This window comes from Cebus imitator, unplaced genomic scaffold (assembly GCF_001604975.1).
Source record: "Cebus imitator isolate Cc_AM_T3 unplaced genomic scaffold, Cebus_imitator-1.0 Scaffold362, whole genome shotgun sequence".
NCBI lineage: Eukaryota > Metazoa > Chordata > Mammalia > Primates > Cebidae > Cebus > Cebus imitator.
The window spans coordinates 812,802-830,059 of record NW_016107677.1 but is presented as its reverse complement, the minus strand read 5'-3'; the positions used below and the strand labels follow the sequence as shown (position 1 = coordinate 830,059).

General features: G+C 31.1%; 1 protein-coding gene across 3 annotated transcripts in view; it reads right to left on the bottom strand.

The window, feature by feature from the left end:
• Positions 1–9,250: 9,250 nt before the first annotated feature.
• The window catches only part of LRRIQ1 (leucine rich repeats and IQ motif containing 1), a 233,659-nt gene continuing 225,651 nt past the window's right edge, over positions 9,251–17,258 (bottom strand). For all 3 annotated transcript variants that reach the window (XM_017506824.2, XM_037730804.1, XM_017506828.2), the window contains one exon: positions 9,251–9,817. In XM_017506824.2, the coding sequence (XP_017362313.1) occupies positions 9,672–9,817 (146 nt within the window). In that variant the 3' untranslated portion in view covers positions 9,251–9,671. The remainder of the gene's footprint in view (positions 9,818–17,258) is intronic.

Below are 17,258 nucleotides of genomic sequence, written 5' to 3'. Positions count from 1 at the left end.
AGCTAAGAAAAAAATTAGCTTCAATAACAGAAATAAAGCAGTCACACATCAAGGAAGACCAGATTTTCAATATACGCTGAACTATGAAGAAATCTAGAAAGTTAAGAAGTGCTCTGGAAACTATTTTTATAGAGAAAGAATAATAATGTGAAGGTTTTGTGTGTGTGTGTATACAGTGGCTGACTCAAAAAGGATTTTTAAACCATATCATAGGAAAGAATGGTTATAAGAGTTGGTGAATTTTAGCTAAGACATAAGAAAGAGTGATTAAATGTATTTAGGTTTGCCCCAGTGGTGGAACTAAGTGGATTGACTTGAGTTCAAATTTTTTTTTTTTTTAAGCAAAAGACTTTCTAACAATAAAAATTTCCTATAACTAAAGTGGCTCATTCTAAAAGTTGAAGGTTCCGTTGCACTGAACAAGATGTGTTACAGAGTTAAACCCATCATGCAAGTCTCTTTCAAATCAAAGCTTCCAAATGATGTCTTTAATGCTCACAGTTGTTTACATATCTGAAGTTTATTCAAAAATACGTTATAGTACTACTATTTTCTAAATTAAGATTAATTTTCTCTAAGGAAAAGAAAATAATTTCTTATATTTTGCTTTAAGCTGAAATTAAAGACTAAACTTAGAACACAAGTGTCTTCTGTCAAATAACTATTGTATATATTGTAGCCTATGTTTTTATTATGCAGATAAGCAAGTTTGGCTAACTGGTTATACACTTGTATCATAACGTGTATATCTATTTCATCTATTTCATCTAAATAGATGCATATCTATTTCATCTATAACACCAAAAATGTGATAACGTAGAGACTCAATTCAGACCCACTGGGGTTATGTCCAGCTCTACCACTTTCTGGCTGTGGGATGCTGAGATTCTGATTCAGCATTATCTTCTATCTAATGAAGGCTATTTATCTCCAAGGGTAGGAATAAGTATAAAGGAAGTTAATGTATCTAAAGCATTTAGAACAGTGCCTGGTAAAATAAGCACTATGTGTTTGTTGCTGTTATATATTTTAAAATTCAGAATGTGAAATCATTTATTAAGGAATATGGACCTAGAAAAAATAATTAACAACTGGTGCTGTGCAATGAAAGTGATTCAAAAAGCAGAAACAGATTCAACTATTTACATTAAGAATATGAATTATATAACTATAATTTGTAGAAGATGGAAAGAAAATGGATCACATACGGGAAATAAATCTCTACGAAGTTAGGCGGTCCTGAGGTGTGTTTACTGCATTAAGGCAAATATGTTTACCCTAAACTACTATTCAGTTAGGCTATAAACATAAGTATTGCCTCTAACATAAATTTTCCATGATTTTTTGTGACTCAGGAGATGGGGGTCCTACTTCTAACTCTGCCATTAACAATCTGTATAAGCTAAAACAAGTGCAGTTACCTTTTAAAGTCTCAGCTTCTCCCGTTAAAATATTCTAATTGTAAAGTTATGTATTTTTACAATTTATTAGAAATACAATTCTTATCAATTAAACTATATGGTCTCTAAGATGCTGCTATGAGTGGACATGTTCCTCCAAAATTCATTATGTTGAAACTCTAATCCTCCATGTGATGGTATTTAGAGATGGGGCCTTTAGGTGGTAATAACATTAATTAGGTCATGAGGGTGGGTTCCTCATGATGGGATTAATCCCTTTAAAAGGGGATGAAGAGATACAAGATCTTTCTCTCAAATATGTGAAGATATACCAAGAAAATGGCTTTCTTTAACCAGAAGGAAGGCCCTAATCAAGAACCCAGGAAAACTGACACCCTGATCTCAGAATTCCAGCCTCCAGAACTGTGAAAAATAAATATTTGCTATTTAAACCACCAAGTCTATGGTACGCTGTAACAGGAGCTCAAGCTGTCTAAGATAGAAAGGCATTCCAAATCTTTGATTTTAATGTACTCCAGATAAATAATATTAGAAATTCTAGCTTTTTCCAGGCAATACTAGACTTAGAAGACTCATAATAGCACTCTAGAAGGCCTCAAGGAACTCAAACCCTTGAGTAGATTAGCTTGTTTAGGAAATCACTGTCTATATCAATATCCTTGTGAGGAAAGTATTTACAAATGGTTCCACCAATGTCTATTCCTGAAAGCAGCTCCAACTCAGATTTAAGATGCATCAGCATATGTAAAAGTCAACTTTCAACAGAATGAAACACCAATACCTCTGTAGATCAAGTTTTCTTCCACTTAACAATACTAATACATTGATGTACCCATTAAGTAAAGACTTCACTGTGGGTAACTTGATTGTTATCTCTTCATATTTGAATTAAATTACTATTTCCCTTAATAATGTCTAATTTTATTTCAAAATACACCAGTAGTTATTGGCAATAACATTATCTGATAATACTATTGCCTTCCTATTTTGAAAACCATCACATAGCAGTTTTCCACCTAAAGTGTGTACAAATAACCTAAGGCCTACAGGTTGGACAGGTATCAGGGTATCAACACCTGACTTTCCCACTCTCATTTCCCACTAATTTCCGGCCTCTCTCATCAAGCTCTCTCTGTTCTGTCCAATAATCCAGTCCTTGCTTTGTTCTACTCTCCATTCCCTGGAAACATTATTGTTATCTGTCTCCAGGTATTTATTTAGGCTGTATTCTTTGCTTAAAATGCTTTCCTTAATTTATCCTCTAAGATCACTTAAACAGAATATGGAAACACCTGCTCCCTGTTCATTATTATTTGGAACCAATCCTTCCTACCTCCAAAATATTTTTTTAATCTCCCTTAGGATACTAAACTATAAGTTCCTTATAGTGTTGTTTATCGGGTCTAGGTTAACACTTTAAAAATAGTTTGTGAAGATAATAAAACAAAAAAAAAGTTTTTTTTCTCAATAGAAAATATAATTGCACATTTTCAACACTGATTAAGATTAAGAGTGAAACAAAACAAAGTGATGGATATCCTTCTCTTCGTCTCTCTAGAAAGACCATTAGCCTATATATCCCTTTGAAGGAAAAGGGATGAAAAAGTAGCTACGTATTTATAGATGTTAATAATTTAAAATTACATTTTTAATGTATTTTTGGTTTCTTTAGGACATACAATTTTATGGGATAATACAGCTAAAATTTTCTCCTGTAAGACAATGTCCTCATAATTCTATTTAATAAGAGGTGCATGTTGAATACATTAAATAAAATATAGTATTGAATTATTTTTACTAACTTATTAAACAGAGCAAATGAGTCAGTTTAATTAATTATCTGGCATCCATTTTGGGCCCCTGGTAGAGGAAATATTTTATGGGTGCATTCTGGAATATAGAGCATTGCGTAAAGAGTTCTGGTGTTGACATTTCCACCTATTTCCTAGAAATGCATCTTGTATTTGCCCATGTGAAAAAATAAGTTAACATGCTATTAGAAATGTACACCTTTTACATTTCCAAAGATTCTACACACTTACAATGGAAGAGGCTTAAGATTGATGTATTTAAAGCATTGAATTCTACTTTCATTTCAAGACAAATCTAGAGGAATCAGTTCTCAAAGTTTTTTTTTTTTTTTTTTTTTAGAAATTTCCCATCATTTCATGGAAATATTTCCTAAATATGGTATGTCGAATTGATCCAATTTTAATCAGCTCAGAGAAATTTTGGGTTAATTTTGGAATATTGTTTTGGAAAGGTTTATTGTGTCAAGTTGATATTTGCTGAATGTTTATTAAAACCAAGATACTAGGCCATGGGTTTCTCATTATACTTTGTCACTTAACCCTATGAGTTATACATTAATCTGAATTTAATGGTAAGGAAACAATCTCAGAGAGTTTGTCACTTGTTCAAGATGCCCATCAGAGCAAGGATTAGAACACAGCACAATCGGATTACAGAAGAAAACAGTGTTCTTTTCACTTTCTTCCATATGCCTCTCACCAAAATATGTACTTAGCAGAACAAAATTGCTGTGCTGATTTCTTACTTTGTCTATGTATCACACTGAGTTTTTCTATGTATCGCATTGGTTTCATTTTGAAGTTAATAGAAAATCCATGGTTTGATCAGATCTGAATGATGTGGAGAAAGATGAGAAAGAGATTCACCCTTACCAAGTCTCCTTGTAATTTTCTACTGATACATTAACTTTTGTGGAGAACTCTTGAATCCAATAATTTTGGGAGAAGCCTCACATCCATATAAAAGTTTAAAGTATCAATTTGACATTTATCATTTGATTTGTAATATGTCTTACCATTTACTAACAGCTACATACATAAGATGTTAATCTAATATTACCTTATTTTTGTGCATTTTTGTTTTCTTTATGACATTTAATTTTAGGGCCCAATATAGCTAAAATTTTCTCCTACAAGACAATGTCCTCATAATTCTATTAAATAAAAGGCATAGGTTGGATACGTTAGATTAAATAAAATATGGTATTAAATTAATTTTACCAATTTATTTTTACATTTCTAATGTGACTGTTACAAATGTAAAATTACATATGTGGCTCACATCATATTTATATTGTACAATGCTGCTCTAGATCAATCCTATGGGGATCATAAAAAAAAGCTTAAAAGTTTCTATTAAAGACTTTGCAGGAGAAAATAACTTTTCAGACATATTTATTTTAAAAAATAGTTTTATATTTACTTGTCTGGTTATAACTGGTGGCTGCATTCAGGCCTCCATAAGGAAATTATGGACTTGAAGTAGTTTCTCCCCTCTGTTCATGCAATGTAAATGTGATTATAACAACACCTCCTAAGATGTGGGAATGCTATGTGCAGATGATTATATTCGTCAGTAGTGGCAAATATAAACCATGAAATGTAAGGCAAAATTTTCCTGTTGTATTATTAATTGAATCGGTTCATTTTTCTCAAAAGTGTCAAAGAATCTTCCTGTAGCACCTTGGCTCGTTATCGCCTTACAGCAAAGATGACTGGCAAATAAGCCTCACTCACTCTAACCTCCCACTGCTGTAGCGGACATTGCCAGTTGTGTGACTCTTCTGTGCTGCCTTAATGTATTCATCCTTACCAAATTCTAATGAAGCCTCATGATCCTTTCCTACAGGTGTTATTCCAGATCCACTGGAGGAGGTTCTCGAAACTTATTTGCTTCCTTGCCCTGAAGTGCTGACAGGGATTTAAGTTATAGAGAAGTCACATAAAGCGTTTCACTTTAATTTTGGTTTGGGTAAAATTCTGGTTCCTAGTGATGTAGATGAACTGCATATTTGAAAAGGAAGGGTGAGTGGTTGTCAGGAAGTGCCACATAAAGCATAATCATATGTTTCTTGGAAGTTATAAATGCACTGTGTTTATTTTTATCTTTCAAATATATTCACTTATGCAACTGTTGTTGACTCTTATATTTTGTGTCTTTTAGGTTAAAACTGGATTTATGATCCAACAGGATGTCAAATATAATATGGCTCTCATTCCAAGAATCCATATCACATTACAAATTATGCTATTTGAAAAATTAATAACTATATCTATGTAAAACCTGATATAAAATAGATTACAAGTCAGGTGCTAATCCTATTTCTTACAACAGATATTTTAATAACTATAAAAGACTGTATCCTGACTTTGTAGGATGGTCTTTGATTAAAAACAAATAAGTACAGGAAATGAAGAGTTAAATTCAATTATGCCACCTTAAAATCTAGAAGCACAATGGAGGGTTATTTCCACTTTTTATTTCATAAGATTCACTATGTTTAGCAGAATCTAAGTTTTCTTGTTTTATAAACTAGGATTTGTGTGCCCTGTTTTGTGTGGTCTTTTTCTCTCCTAATATCTTACCAATTATTTCCTGCATAAAACACCTTTCTACATTATTTTACACAACAGCTTCAAGGTTAGTATTGTCCAACAGAAATATGTTAACCATATATATAATTTAAAATTTTTTAATGCTTACATTGAAAAAAAAAAAGAAACAAGATACTATTATTTTAACTAATATAATCTTATTGGGCAACTCTATATTTTTATATGAAATATCTGAAATCTGATTATGAATTTTATACTTACACTTTACCTCAGCTGAGATTAGCCATTTTTTAAGTACACCATAATCATAATTGTCTGGTGGCTAATGTGTTGCACAGCGTAGATCTAGATTACGGTTCTTTTGCTGCTCAGAAAGAAACTGTCTCTGAATTTCACAATCATCAGAGCAAAAACAACACCATCTAGGTAAGCAAAAATATCATGGAAGATAATAGATTTCATTGTTTCCTGAAATGAACAATAAAATTACATCTCATATTAGTGATTAGTTAGAAATTAGATTTGGCAACTGCAATTCTATAGACTCCTTAGGGGTCTTCTTCCCTTAAATTAAAATATATTAATTATAACTCACTTTCCTCTCAGTGCAGTCATAAAAGTCATAAATCCAGATAATGAATAATTAACTACATGATAAATAATAATAAATACCAGTTTAATGACATCACCATGTTTCTCTTTCCTATGAAACGGATTACAGTTACTTTTATTATAGCATACTAAACTATAATCAAAACATATCATAACTGTTTAATGTTATTAGTCGAAACTTTGTATCAATATAACCCAAATTAGACAAAAATGAGAAAAAAATCTGAGGAAATTACTAATAAAGAGAAAATTCATGGAAATGACTAATTTAATAGCTAAACAGGAAATATAAGAACTAAAACATATTAATGTTACAAGGATGTAAAAGTACACAAAAATATCTTAAAAGACTGCTATTTATTGTCCATTTGCAATTCAAATTTCAGAAAACTTTTTTAATACCCACTCTGCCTTCCAACATATTCTTTCTAGTTAAAATGTGCTCTCCCTTGTTTTCCCCAAGAAAGAAAAACTCAACCTAATGTCCAAGAATGTTGGTGTATTCTCTTTTGCATCTAAAGTACAGCAGCGCCTAAACAATGCTTTGCCTTTTTAAAAAACATTATTCTTATTTTTTTCTTTTTTTTTAAATGGGAGTGCTGTCCTTTCAACTAATTTATGAACACAATAAGAAATTATAAGCCAGGCTGGCAGGGTGGCTCGCATTTGTAATCCCAGCACTTTGGGAGTCCCAGGCTGGTGGATCACTTGAGGCCAGGAGTTTGAGAGCAGCCTGTTCAACATGATGAAACCCCGCCTTTACTAAAAATTCAAAAAATTAGCTGGGCGTGGTGATGGGTGCCTGTAATCCCAGCTACTAGGGAGTCTGAGGCACAAGAATCGCTTGAACTCAAGAGGCGGAGGTGGCAGTGAGCTGAGATTGCACCATTGCACTCCAGCCTGGGCAGCAGAGCAAGACTATCAAAAAAAAAAAAAAAAAATTAAATGAAAGAAATTATGAGCCACATCTAGCAATGTGCTTCCCAAAACACTTAATATGATCTCTTTTACGTACTATGTACACAAATATATTGTTGGTGGACTGGACTTCGGGAAAGGAGCTACCTCCACAAACCAAGGCAATTGATACTCATCAAAATATTCTGAAATCTCCAAACACCCCTACCTAGCATTTCTACCAAGCTTTTTGTGATTAGCTATTCATTCTGCTGTTCTTACTAGCTAGAAGTCAGTGATGATGAATGTTACATTACTGGGATGGTGTACTTACAGAAAGGTGAGAATTGAATTTGGAAGAGGTTGGGGGTAGGATATAGAGAACAGGAGAGGACAAAAAGTCATTGTAGGTCACACATTTGAATAATGACATTGCCTAGGTCCATCACTGTCCATCCAAAAATTCAGTGCCAACTAAATGAAGAGACAGGCTTATATTTTTACTTACCTGAATCTTAAAAACACTAATTAGTCAAAACATTGACTCAAGGAAACAGGAGAAAGAATATCTCTTAGTTTGATTTCTGTCATGTTTTATCCAATTTTTAAAATTTCAGTTTAACTTTTCTATTTCCATGAACACAAAGTCGTGCTACAAAATGATACGTTTGAGCATTGAAGGAATTTTTTAAAGATAATAATGTCAAGGCTGAACACAATAAACAAAACAATATAAAAAACTTCCAATTTCACACCATAATTAGGAAACTATTTTATTGACATATATATCAATAATCACCTACAAATTTAGGAACATCAGCACCAATCATCGTCCTTAAAGTTAATATTCTGAAACAATTACACAGGTTACAGAATAAAGAAACTATGGATTAAAGTTATTTAGGGACTGAAACAGTTCAATCATAAGAATTTCTGTTCTCATACCAGCTTTTACGCTTCATTTGATTTCAGTATATAATCCATAAAACACCATCAATATCAGCTTTAATGTGGCTTTTCTCCTGCAGGGCACACAACAAGCTCAGATAAATATTTTCCATCATTACAGTATGTTGATTTGTGGGTGTTGTTATTAAAAGGATGACATAATAGCATGTTCATAAAACAACTACACATGGAGTGGAAATTCTAGGACACCACATACGATCTACATTTTCTTTATTGACAGTTCAAATTTCATTAATGTTTCTATCTCAATCAAGCTAAAAAGATTTACAGGTTTGCAATGCAATAGGAATCCAAAAATAGATGGGGGATACAAATTAATACATATCTCTATATCTCTTTAGTCATCTTTAGATGAAATATTTTAATAAAATACAGGAAAAAAAAAAACCACTAAAGTTCACTGGATGCTATTGTTGAGCAACATAGCTATGAAAAGTAATTGAAAAACTATGAATTTAGCTTTATGAAAAAAGTTCCAGACTCAGGAGAGTAATAGATCTATGAGAACTAAGTTTAAGCACACTATTTTGTACACTGAGTTTACTATGCTATGGTGGAACATCAATCACACAATAGTAAGACTTTCATAAAATGGGTCTCATTTTAGAAAATAGGTTAATGTTAAAAAATACGTTTGAATTTTGAAAAGATATTTTTAAATGACAATTTTAAGGTACCTTAAAGAAAAGCTAAAATGATGATGGAGTATTTTTTGAATTAGTAGAATAATGTTAATGAACCAGAATTAGCATCTACCTCTATAAATAAGGGTAATAAACAACTGACATTACAGGTAAAATATCCAATTATCCAATTGATAATTACTTAAAATTCTATTTTAATTTAAACTGAATATATATTTTATCATTACTCTCTAATCTATTAAAGATTATTTAAAGTTTAAAAAATAAAGGCCATTCTCATTGTTTATTTTCAATTATTCCATATATTAATTTATCTTTGAAATACTCAGTTACAATAATCTGGTAGAATAAAGTTTATTAATACATTAATCATTCATTAATGCTACATTAAACAATGTCAATAAGACAGTTACATTCTCATATATGTGTACAGCATTAAAATTTATTATTGGTAACAAAAGCTATCTTGAATACACGTTTCATAAATATTTAAATTAAAGAAACTGGATATGCAAGTTCCATTACAATATCTCAAGAATTTTCTGGAGGCCATTTCACAGGAACACAGGAAGAACTGTAAAACTCCATTTTACAGATGAGAAATAAGATAACTCCATTAGAAGACAAAATTATAAAATATGGATAATAAACCAAATTAAATACAGTACTCTAAAACCTTGTATCCAATTGGTAACATGACTAGATATCCAGACTTCATGAAAACAGTTTGCCATATGTTTTGAATGCTGAAGCCTTAAGGATTAGTTGGAAATTTTCACCTTCTTTTTGCCACTTCCCCATCCACCACTGAGTTGTACAGGATTGTCACGGAATGATATACGTTCTTTTTTAGAAGGTCTTGTATTTGTTATCATTGGTGATATTGGTATTCCCTTAACTGAACAACCTAGACAGTGATATTAAATGTGTACTTTCACTTAATATGAACCAAATAAATTATATTTTAAAGTAAGAAATATATTTAAGTCAAAAACATGCATTTGAAAAGCCTATGATCTTGGAGTTTAACAGAAGTATCTTTGTTGACCTTATTTTTGTTTACAAGGTAATACTGTATAATCAAAATTGGTATAATATGTGTTTAGGTTAAACAGAGGGAGGGGACTAAAAATATTAAATAGATATAATAGTTTCCTACTATCTACTCAAATCTTGTTGGCATTTCACAACTATAAAACGATAAATCTTCTTAGTTTTTAGGTATTTCTATTTGTTATTATTTTCATAAATAGTTTAAATTTCTATAATTATTTAAATTATTATAAATAAAACACATGCTAATTTGTCTTATAAATAGCCCCACTGAGTGAAGATCTTTTTCAGGAAAAGGAGTTCTTGATAAAATGGAAAGTGTATTAGATCTAGAATATCAAGATATTCATGAGTTTTACTTTGGCTGCATAAAATACAGCTTTGTGACTAGACAGATAGTCTTTCTGAACATCAGTTTTGTAAGTGAGAGAAATAATATGTGCATATCAGGATTACTGTCAAGACTGGCTTTATGATTATGAACAAAGCACTATCACAGATCTTACTACCATTTACAACATAACAAAACAACTTGTCTTTACCATCATCATAAAGAATGTTTTTCCTCTTGGATTCTGAAGTAACTCAGATTAGTCAGTCAGTCAACATTGGCTATTCATTTTTTAAGCACAAATATCTAATCAGAAATAAGATCTAGTCCACCTCCTTGGGTAACCTACTAATCTGGTTCCTTTTTTCCTTCACCACTGCAACCATTTTACTTCAGGCCCCTTTCTGAACACGTGTGAGCAGTCCTATACGTGGTAACATATGTGTGTGTAAGGGTACCTTTCTTTCACAACAGAAGAGGTTCTCTTCCTCTTAAACCCAATGCCTTAAACTGTGCTCCAGATTCCAATCCTTCCATATAATCTAGAATCCCTTGCCATCAGTTTCCCTTTTCTTCTATATTTTCAGCATCTCTTAAAACTGACTTTTTTACATTCCCTTCCAGTGACTCTTTTCTCTCTCCTCCCCTAATCAGATGAGCTTCATGAACTAGTAGATGAAGATTAGTTTCTATTGACTTACAACTGTGAAAGGTGAAAAACAAATAATAGTCATAAGAATGGGTAGTGGATTAAGAATGTTTACTCGATAAGACCCCAGGATGCCATATCAAAAATACTATTAAAGAAGTATAATCCTCTGCTTTAAATCCCCTTAGGATTAAGCAAGAGCACAGGGCTTTCTGTGGCGAAAGGGTTTGGAAAGCACCAGAGTGAGGCATTCCAGGGCTTCCTCAGTACTGGCTTGAGGCAAAGGTTGAAACCACACGATTCTCTGCTGTGATGCTTTTGTACTTAAATAAGGTTAGAGAAAAAAATAATAGAATGTTTTTCGAGATTACTACTTTTCCAACTAAAGTTTTAAATATGTAAAAAATATACATCCAAACAGAAGAGTCAGCAAACATTAGACCATTTGAGGAAATTGGTCTGTAATTTCAAATTTGATGCAATATGATGGTGAATATTGATTGTAAATGTTCATTTTATATTTAGAAGCTCTTTAAATACAGAATACTGAATTTTAGTTTTGAATCTTAAAATTATGATTAGGAAAACAAATTCAAAGGAGTTAATGAATCTCCATAAAGGGAACGTAGTTTACTTTTAGTACATCAAGAGCATAGTACTAAAAGGCAGGGTAAAGTTAAAGGCTAATGATTTAGTACAGGGCATGCAGGACATGATAGAGACCAAGCTCATGTCTACAGGCACAAGTCTGTAACCAAGTTAGAGACAGAGCATAGCTCAGGAATTTAGAGGCCTACACGGCTGGCACTTGTGAAGGCAAATCTCAGTGGAAAGACTAACAACTAAGAGAGATGCCTACTGAAGTTGACTTCTGCGTTTTAGCCAGAATTGTCCTATGCTGAGCTATTCCCTGTAAATCAGTCAGTAGTCCTTCGAGAAACTGCAAGAACTCTTTCAAGCAACAGAAATATTACTAAGCATAGAAGCAAGAGTTTCTTAGATGACAAACTAGTGGCCTAACATGCGTTAAGAAAGCTTCTTAAAAACTTATCCTCCTTCATCTTACTATTTATATATTGGAAAGATATACCTTAATTTTTTCCCCACATAACAGAACTGAATGCATTTTGGTCCATTTTAAATAACAATAACAGTAATAGTAAACCCTCAGCAGTAAAAATACTTTGTAAATAAACTATTTCCTGGATACTAAATATGTATTTATGAGAACACTTTATATAGGGAGAATGCTGGGGCCAAGGGTGGGGGTAGAGGGAGAAGAGTGAGTAATGAAATACTGAAGTAACTTTATAATTTTGATATATTTATTTAAGATAAAAAAGAGAGATTAATAAAACAGTAAGCAGGTTTCACAAATGACTAATATAAACTTTTTTTTTTCCACTACAGAAAGCTAAATCAAGTGCCTTCCAAGCATTATTCAAGGTAATAAGTAGAAATAAGTATGATACAGTGTTTTGCTGTCTCCCAGGTTGGAGTGCAGTGGCATGAATTAGATCTTATCTCACCTCAGCCTTCCCAGAAGCTGGGACTAACGGCATGGGAAGGATTTTATTTTTAATATAAGCTTTTTTTTTCTTTAACCCAAAATGGGATGTAATATATAAGGAGGGTAGTACTTTTTGTGTAAAGTATTGAAACACATATAATTTCAAATGCTTCTAAAATACATATTTCAAAATGAAATAGGTGGAATTGCATTAAAGTATATAGCTTTTCTTTAGATCAAACTTTTATTCTTAACAGTGTTTCTACATTCTAAAGGACTTTCCTATTGACTAGAAATTTACTATATGGTAAAATTTCCCCCCTAATATTATTATGTTGTATTTGAAGCTACTGATGGCTCTTCAAATCTTTTTGTACTTATCCACAATGTAAACCTATATTTTAAAAAACAGTTTGTAAGATTTTCATTGTTTGGTATAATTCCTTCAGCAAATAATACCTGCAATTTAAGAAAACACATTGTGTAATATTACAAGACAGCTTTATGGCAATTTTGAAGTGAAATGAAAATGCTATAGAAAATGAGTTTTTAACAAGCACTTAAGTGAATATAAAATGTTTTGTCAAAACAATATTTTAGGTGTGATTAAAAGCTTGATTTGTATTATTCTGCTATGTGTAAATAAGCAATTTGAGCAGTAATTTATACAGCTTATTCTCTCATTGCATTTAGTGAGAACTTTTTGTTATCACATAAATTCCCAAAATATATAAAGAATAAATTAAGGAGTAAAATAACACTTCTCTGAGGGAATCATATATTGGCCTTCACTGCAAAGTCATTACTTTGTCCTGTGATTACTCCAGAAATGAAAAAAGTGAAAAAGAAGCAATTTAATATGGTCAATGTATAATCATTCTAAAATTACCCATATGAAAATAAAATAGCAAGAGACTCTTGCCTCAAAGTATTGATGTTAGAGCTAAACCTACTGATGGACTCCTAGAACAAAAATATGTATGACTAACAAATCTTTGACAATTTGTTTCCCTTTTCTGCAACATTATTGTTATAGATTTTATGTTTCTTTAACAACAGTTTGGTGCATATTTGCAGGCGAGCATGTAAGTCAACTAATCAATCGCTTATATATGTGTCGAATCTATGTCTTGATGAGTATGCTCTATTTTTCAAGAAGTCACCTCTTTGCTACATAATCTGTGTTCTGCTCAAGATTTGTTCTGGTCCTTTAAAAAATTTTATTGTTAAATCCTTGGTTCTTTAAAAAATGTCAAGGTCTATATATATACTGTGTTTTGATAAGTAATTTAATATGTAAAATGCTTTGAGTGACTGTCCTGGTATGTATAAAAAACTGTTAAAAAGGTCAAAATAGGAATTTCATGATGTATAGTAATACGTCATTGGATTTTCATTGATAAACCCAACATTATGTGTCTGGATATAGAAATTATTTCAAAATCCTTTCCATATTTTATTACTTAACAGCAGATACAGCGTAAGTAAAGCATGGAGAAAAGTATTAAACATTTTAATGAAAGTGACCAGAACCAATTTTTAACAGCAAAGCGTTTACATCAACTTAAGTGCTGTGAATGAGTTACATTGGGCAAGTTTGGGTTTGAGATAGATATTACAATATTCAAATAACAGTTTTTTATAAGGTCATTGCTGTGTCCAACTCTAAATTATAAGAATCATTTAAAATGCACTTTAGGTAGATAAAGTCTAACATGAAAATTAAAAAAAATAAATATCAAACAGGTTGTTTATACTATATTTGGATTTCCTCAATATAATATTGTGACTTGGCTTGTTTTTGAGATTGCTTTTTAGCTTCCTCAGTGAGTAAAAGTATTTTTGTACATTACAAAAATTAATAAAATTTCTGTTTCTCAAAATCCCAATTGAACAATGACACGTTTATTTTTCTTACTCATATAAATTTATGAGGCATATAAATAAGAAAATCAGTTATGTTTGGTACACTTGATAGTCATAAAAATATTCACAGTATTTGTTACTAATATTACTACTGGTGTTAATAATCAAGATGCTTAAAAAATCAATATGTGAGTAATACAGTTTTTGTCTATATTTATTTTGAAAAAATAATTCGCAATGACTGTAAAAGCTAATACATATATTGGGTTGGGAATCTCATTTTGATAAATGTATAGTGTTTTATTCATGCATTTTGCCTGTTTATTTACCTTTTATATTATCTATCATGTATATTTTACATTTAAATCTTTGAGGCACTGAATATGCACTGTTTTCCCAGGTTTTATTTTTAACATACCCATGTATTAAATTTTTCTTAAAGATGCTGCATGGTGGTGTTTGCATAATGATGGCTTGAATGTGGCACCAAAAATGTGGTGCTAGAAATAATGTCTTCTTTAAATTCTGTCATTCTTACACTGTTTTCATACTTCTTTCTTGGAAGGCTTTTCAAATTCCTTAACTGAGTGGTTTCTAGTTATAAAATCTAAACAGGTTTTGTGATTTGTTTTAGAACTAGATTGACTTTCCTTCATGTGGCCTCTAACTTAACTCAAACCCTTCTTTCCATTGATAACTACTCCATGGAATGCTGATTATTGTGGTTTTCTGGTTTCCCACTGAAATAGTTGATACCTATTGGGTGTTTAAACTTTTAAATTGACTGGATAATCAAAAGTGTAACCCACTAAACGGTTAAGAATGAAATTTAACAATCCGTAAGCTATCTAGGTCCCACATTTTTTACTACGCACAGTTCTAATAGGAATTCTGAAAATCAGGTCATATAAGTCCCATTTATTTGATCGGTTTGAGAAAGGTCTATACCCAGACTCCACAATCATTTTTTTTTTAATGTCCTCTTCAGGGTTCTATTCAGTTTCACTATATTTACAACAAAGCATCAACAAATATTTGTAATTAAAGAACAATGGCATAAGTGATGCTTATAGTTGAGAGCATCCTTTTTACCCTTGACGAATATGCATCTTCCTTTGAAACAAGTCAGTATTTATATAACACTACATTTCAGACTCTACCCCCAATATTTTCTCATATTAACTTTGCTAAAGTAAATTTTTAACAAAATACAAATTTTTAGTAAATTCGATAATGCTTATTATTGAGCAGTTTCATTTAGAATATAAACATTTGAAACTCAAATTAGATTTTCAAGATCACTTTGAAAATTTTAATTAAAAATCTTCCTATTCCTTTCAGTGGAACTTTTCTGTTAATTTTCTTCTGTGAGCCAAATAATATTAGAAACTGTCATAATGTAATTGCTTTGTATTTGACTCTATTTTCTTAATTGCATCTTTATAATATCTTCATATGGAACTTGTATAAAACAAATACTTATTTCTACATTCCCAGATAGTGAAGACTTGTGGATAGATCTCCCAAAAATTTTTCATGGAAACTTTCATTATCCCTTTTCACGCTTATTAGTTCTTAGCAGGGAGACATTTGGCAACAATAAACATAACTAGCCTGAGGATTTATTATATTATTTCACTCCAGTTTCATTCATCTGACAAATGCATTTCACATTTAACCATGCCCATTTATTTTTGCACATTAGCTAGTGTAAAAAATTGGTTTGAAAGAAAAAATAATAATAACAAAAATACAAGTCAGAGTAAAACAAAGAAAGAAAATGATCATTTAAATGGATAAGAACTAAAATACTACAGTTAGAAACATCATGCTTTAATGTATTATCAATAGAGCATGCATGGATCCTGTCATCAAAATATTAATTTTTTAAACAAAGAATAAATGTAGCTAACATATGTACAACTAGTTCTCTTGCATAATACAGATGAAATTTGTTTTTTTCTGGATAACATCAATTGCTGTCGAAACTACTGTCTTAGCTCTGTAAATATTATTCTGTAGTTACTAATAACTGTTATATTTAACTGTGCCTGGAATCATTGTTGACTATTTCATTAAACTGTCTTAGATTGTTTTTACTTAGGATTATAACAAGTTGTTAAAAGATATTATTAAATCAACAATTATTATTATGTGTTTACTCTGCTAAAAAGTAGATCTTAAAATTAATCCATATTAGATGAGCCCACTAACCACGTAAATGTGCTCTTTGTGTAATAGCAATTAATTTTCATCTTCTAGTTCTAGTTAAGAGCTGAAGTGTTAATGTTTTTGTTTAATTAATTGTCCAGGTCCAAAAAAAAAAAAAAAAACACCTAACAAATCTGTGTCTCAAAATTCCTGGCCAAAAGTTTCAGTCCAAGAATCAGACTTAGTGGTTTAAACAATAATTTAAAAGACTAATAAAATGTAAATTTTAATATTGTTAGAAAATAACTCTTGTTGACCATAAAGTGATGATAATAATAATAATAATTCCATGAGATACCACTATAACTTGATTACTGATATGTTACTTCAAGTTGAACAGTGGAGATTTGAAAAGAAAAAGAAGATTTTAAAAGACCCAGGTTTCATTATGTGTAGAACAAAAAATTTTAACTTGGCCACAGTTATTTATAAGATATTATCTTTTCCTTGTTTTTATATGAGGAAAAATAAAACATCTAGAGTGGGATTAAGGCTTTAATATTTCAATAGGAAATACAAAAGCTTTGACTTCTCCAAAGAAACTTTGCAACAATTGACATAGATAGTGGATATCAAGTAATTATTTTATTAAAAGAGCTTATAGGTAGAATAACATCACTTACAAATGTGCCAATTAATTAAAAGTATCACTATAATTCATATATTTTAAAATATCTTTATTCTGCATTTAATAATTACTTTATCATCAAATCTATTGGACTTGTAGT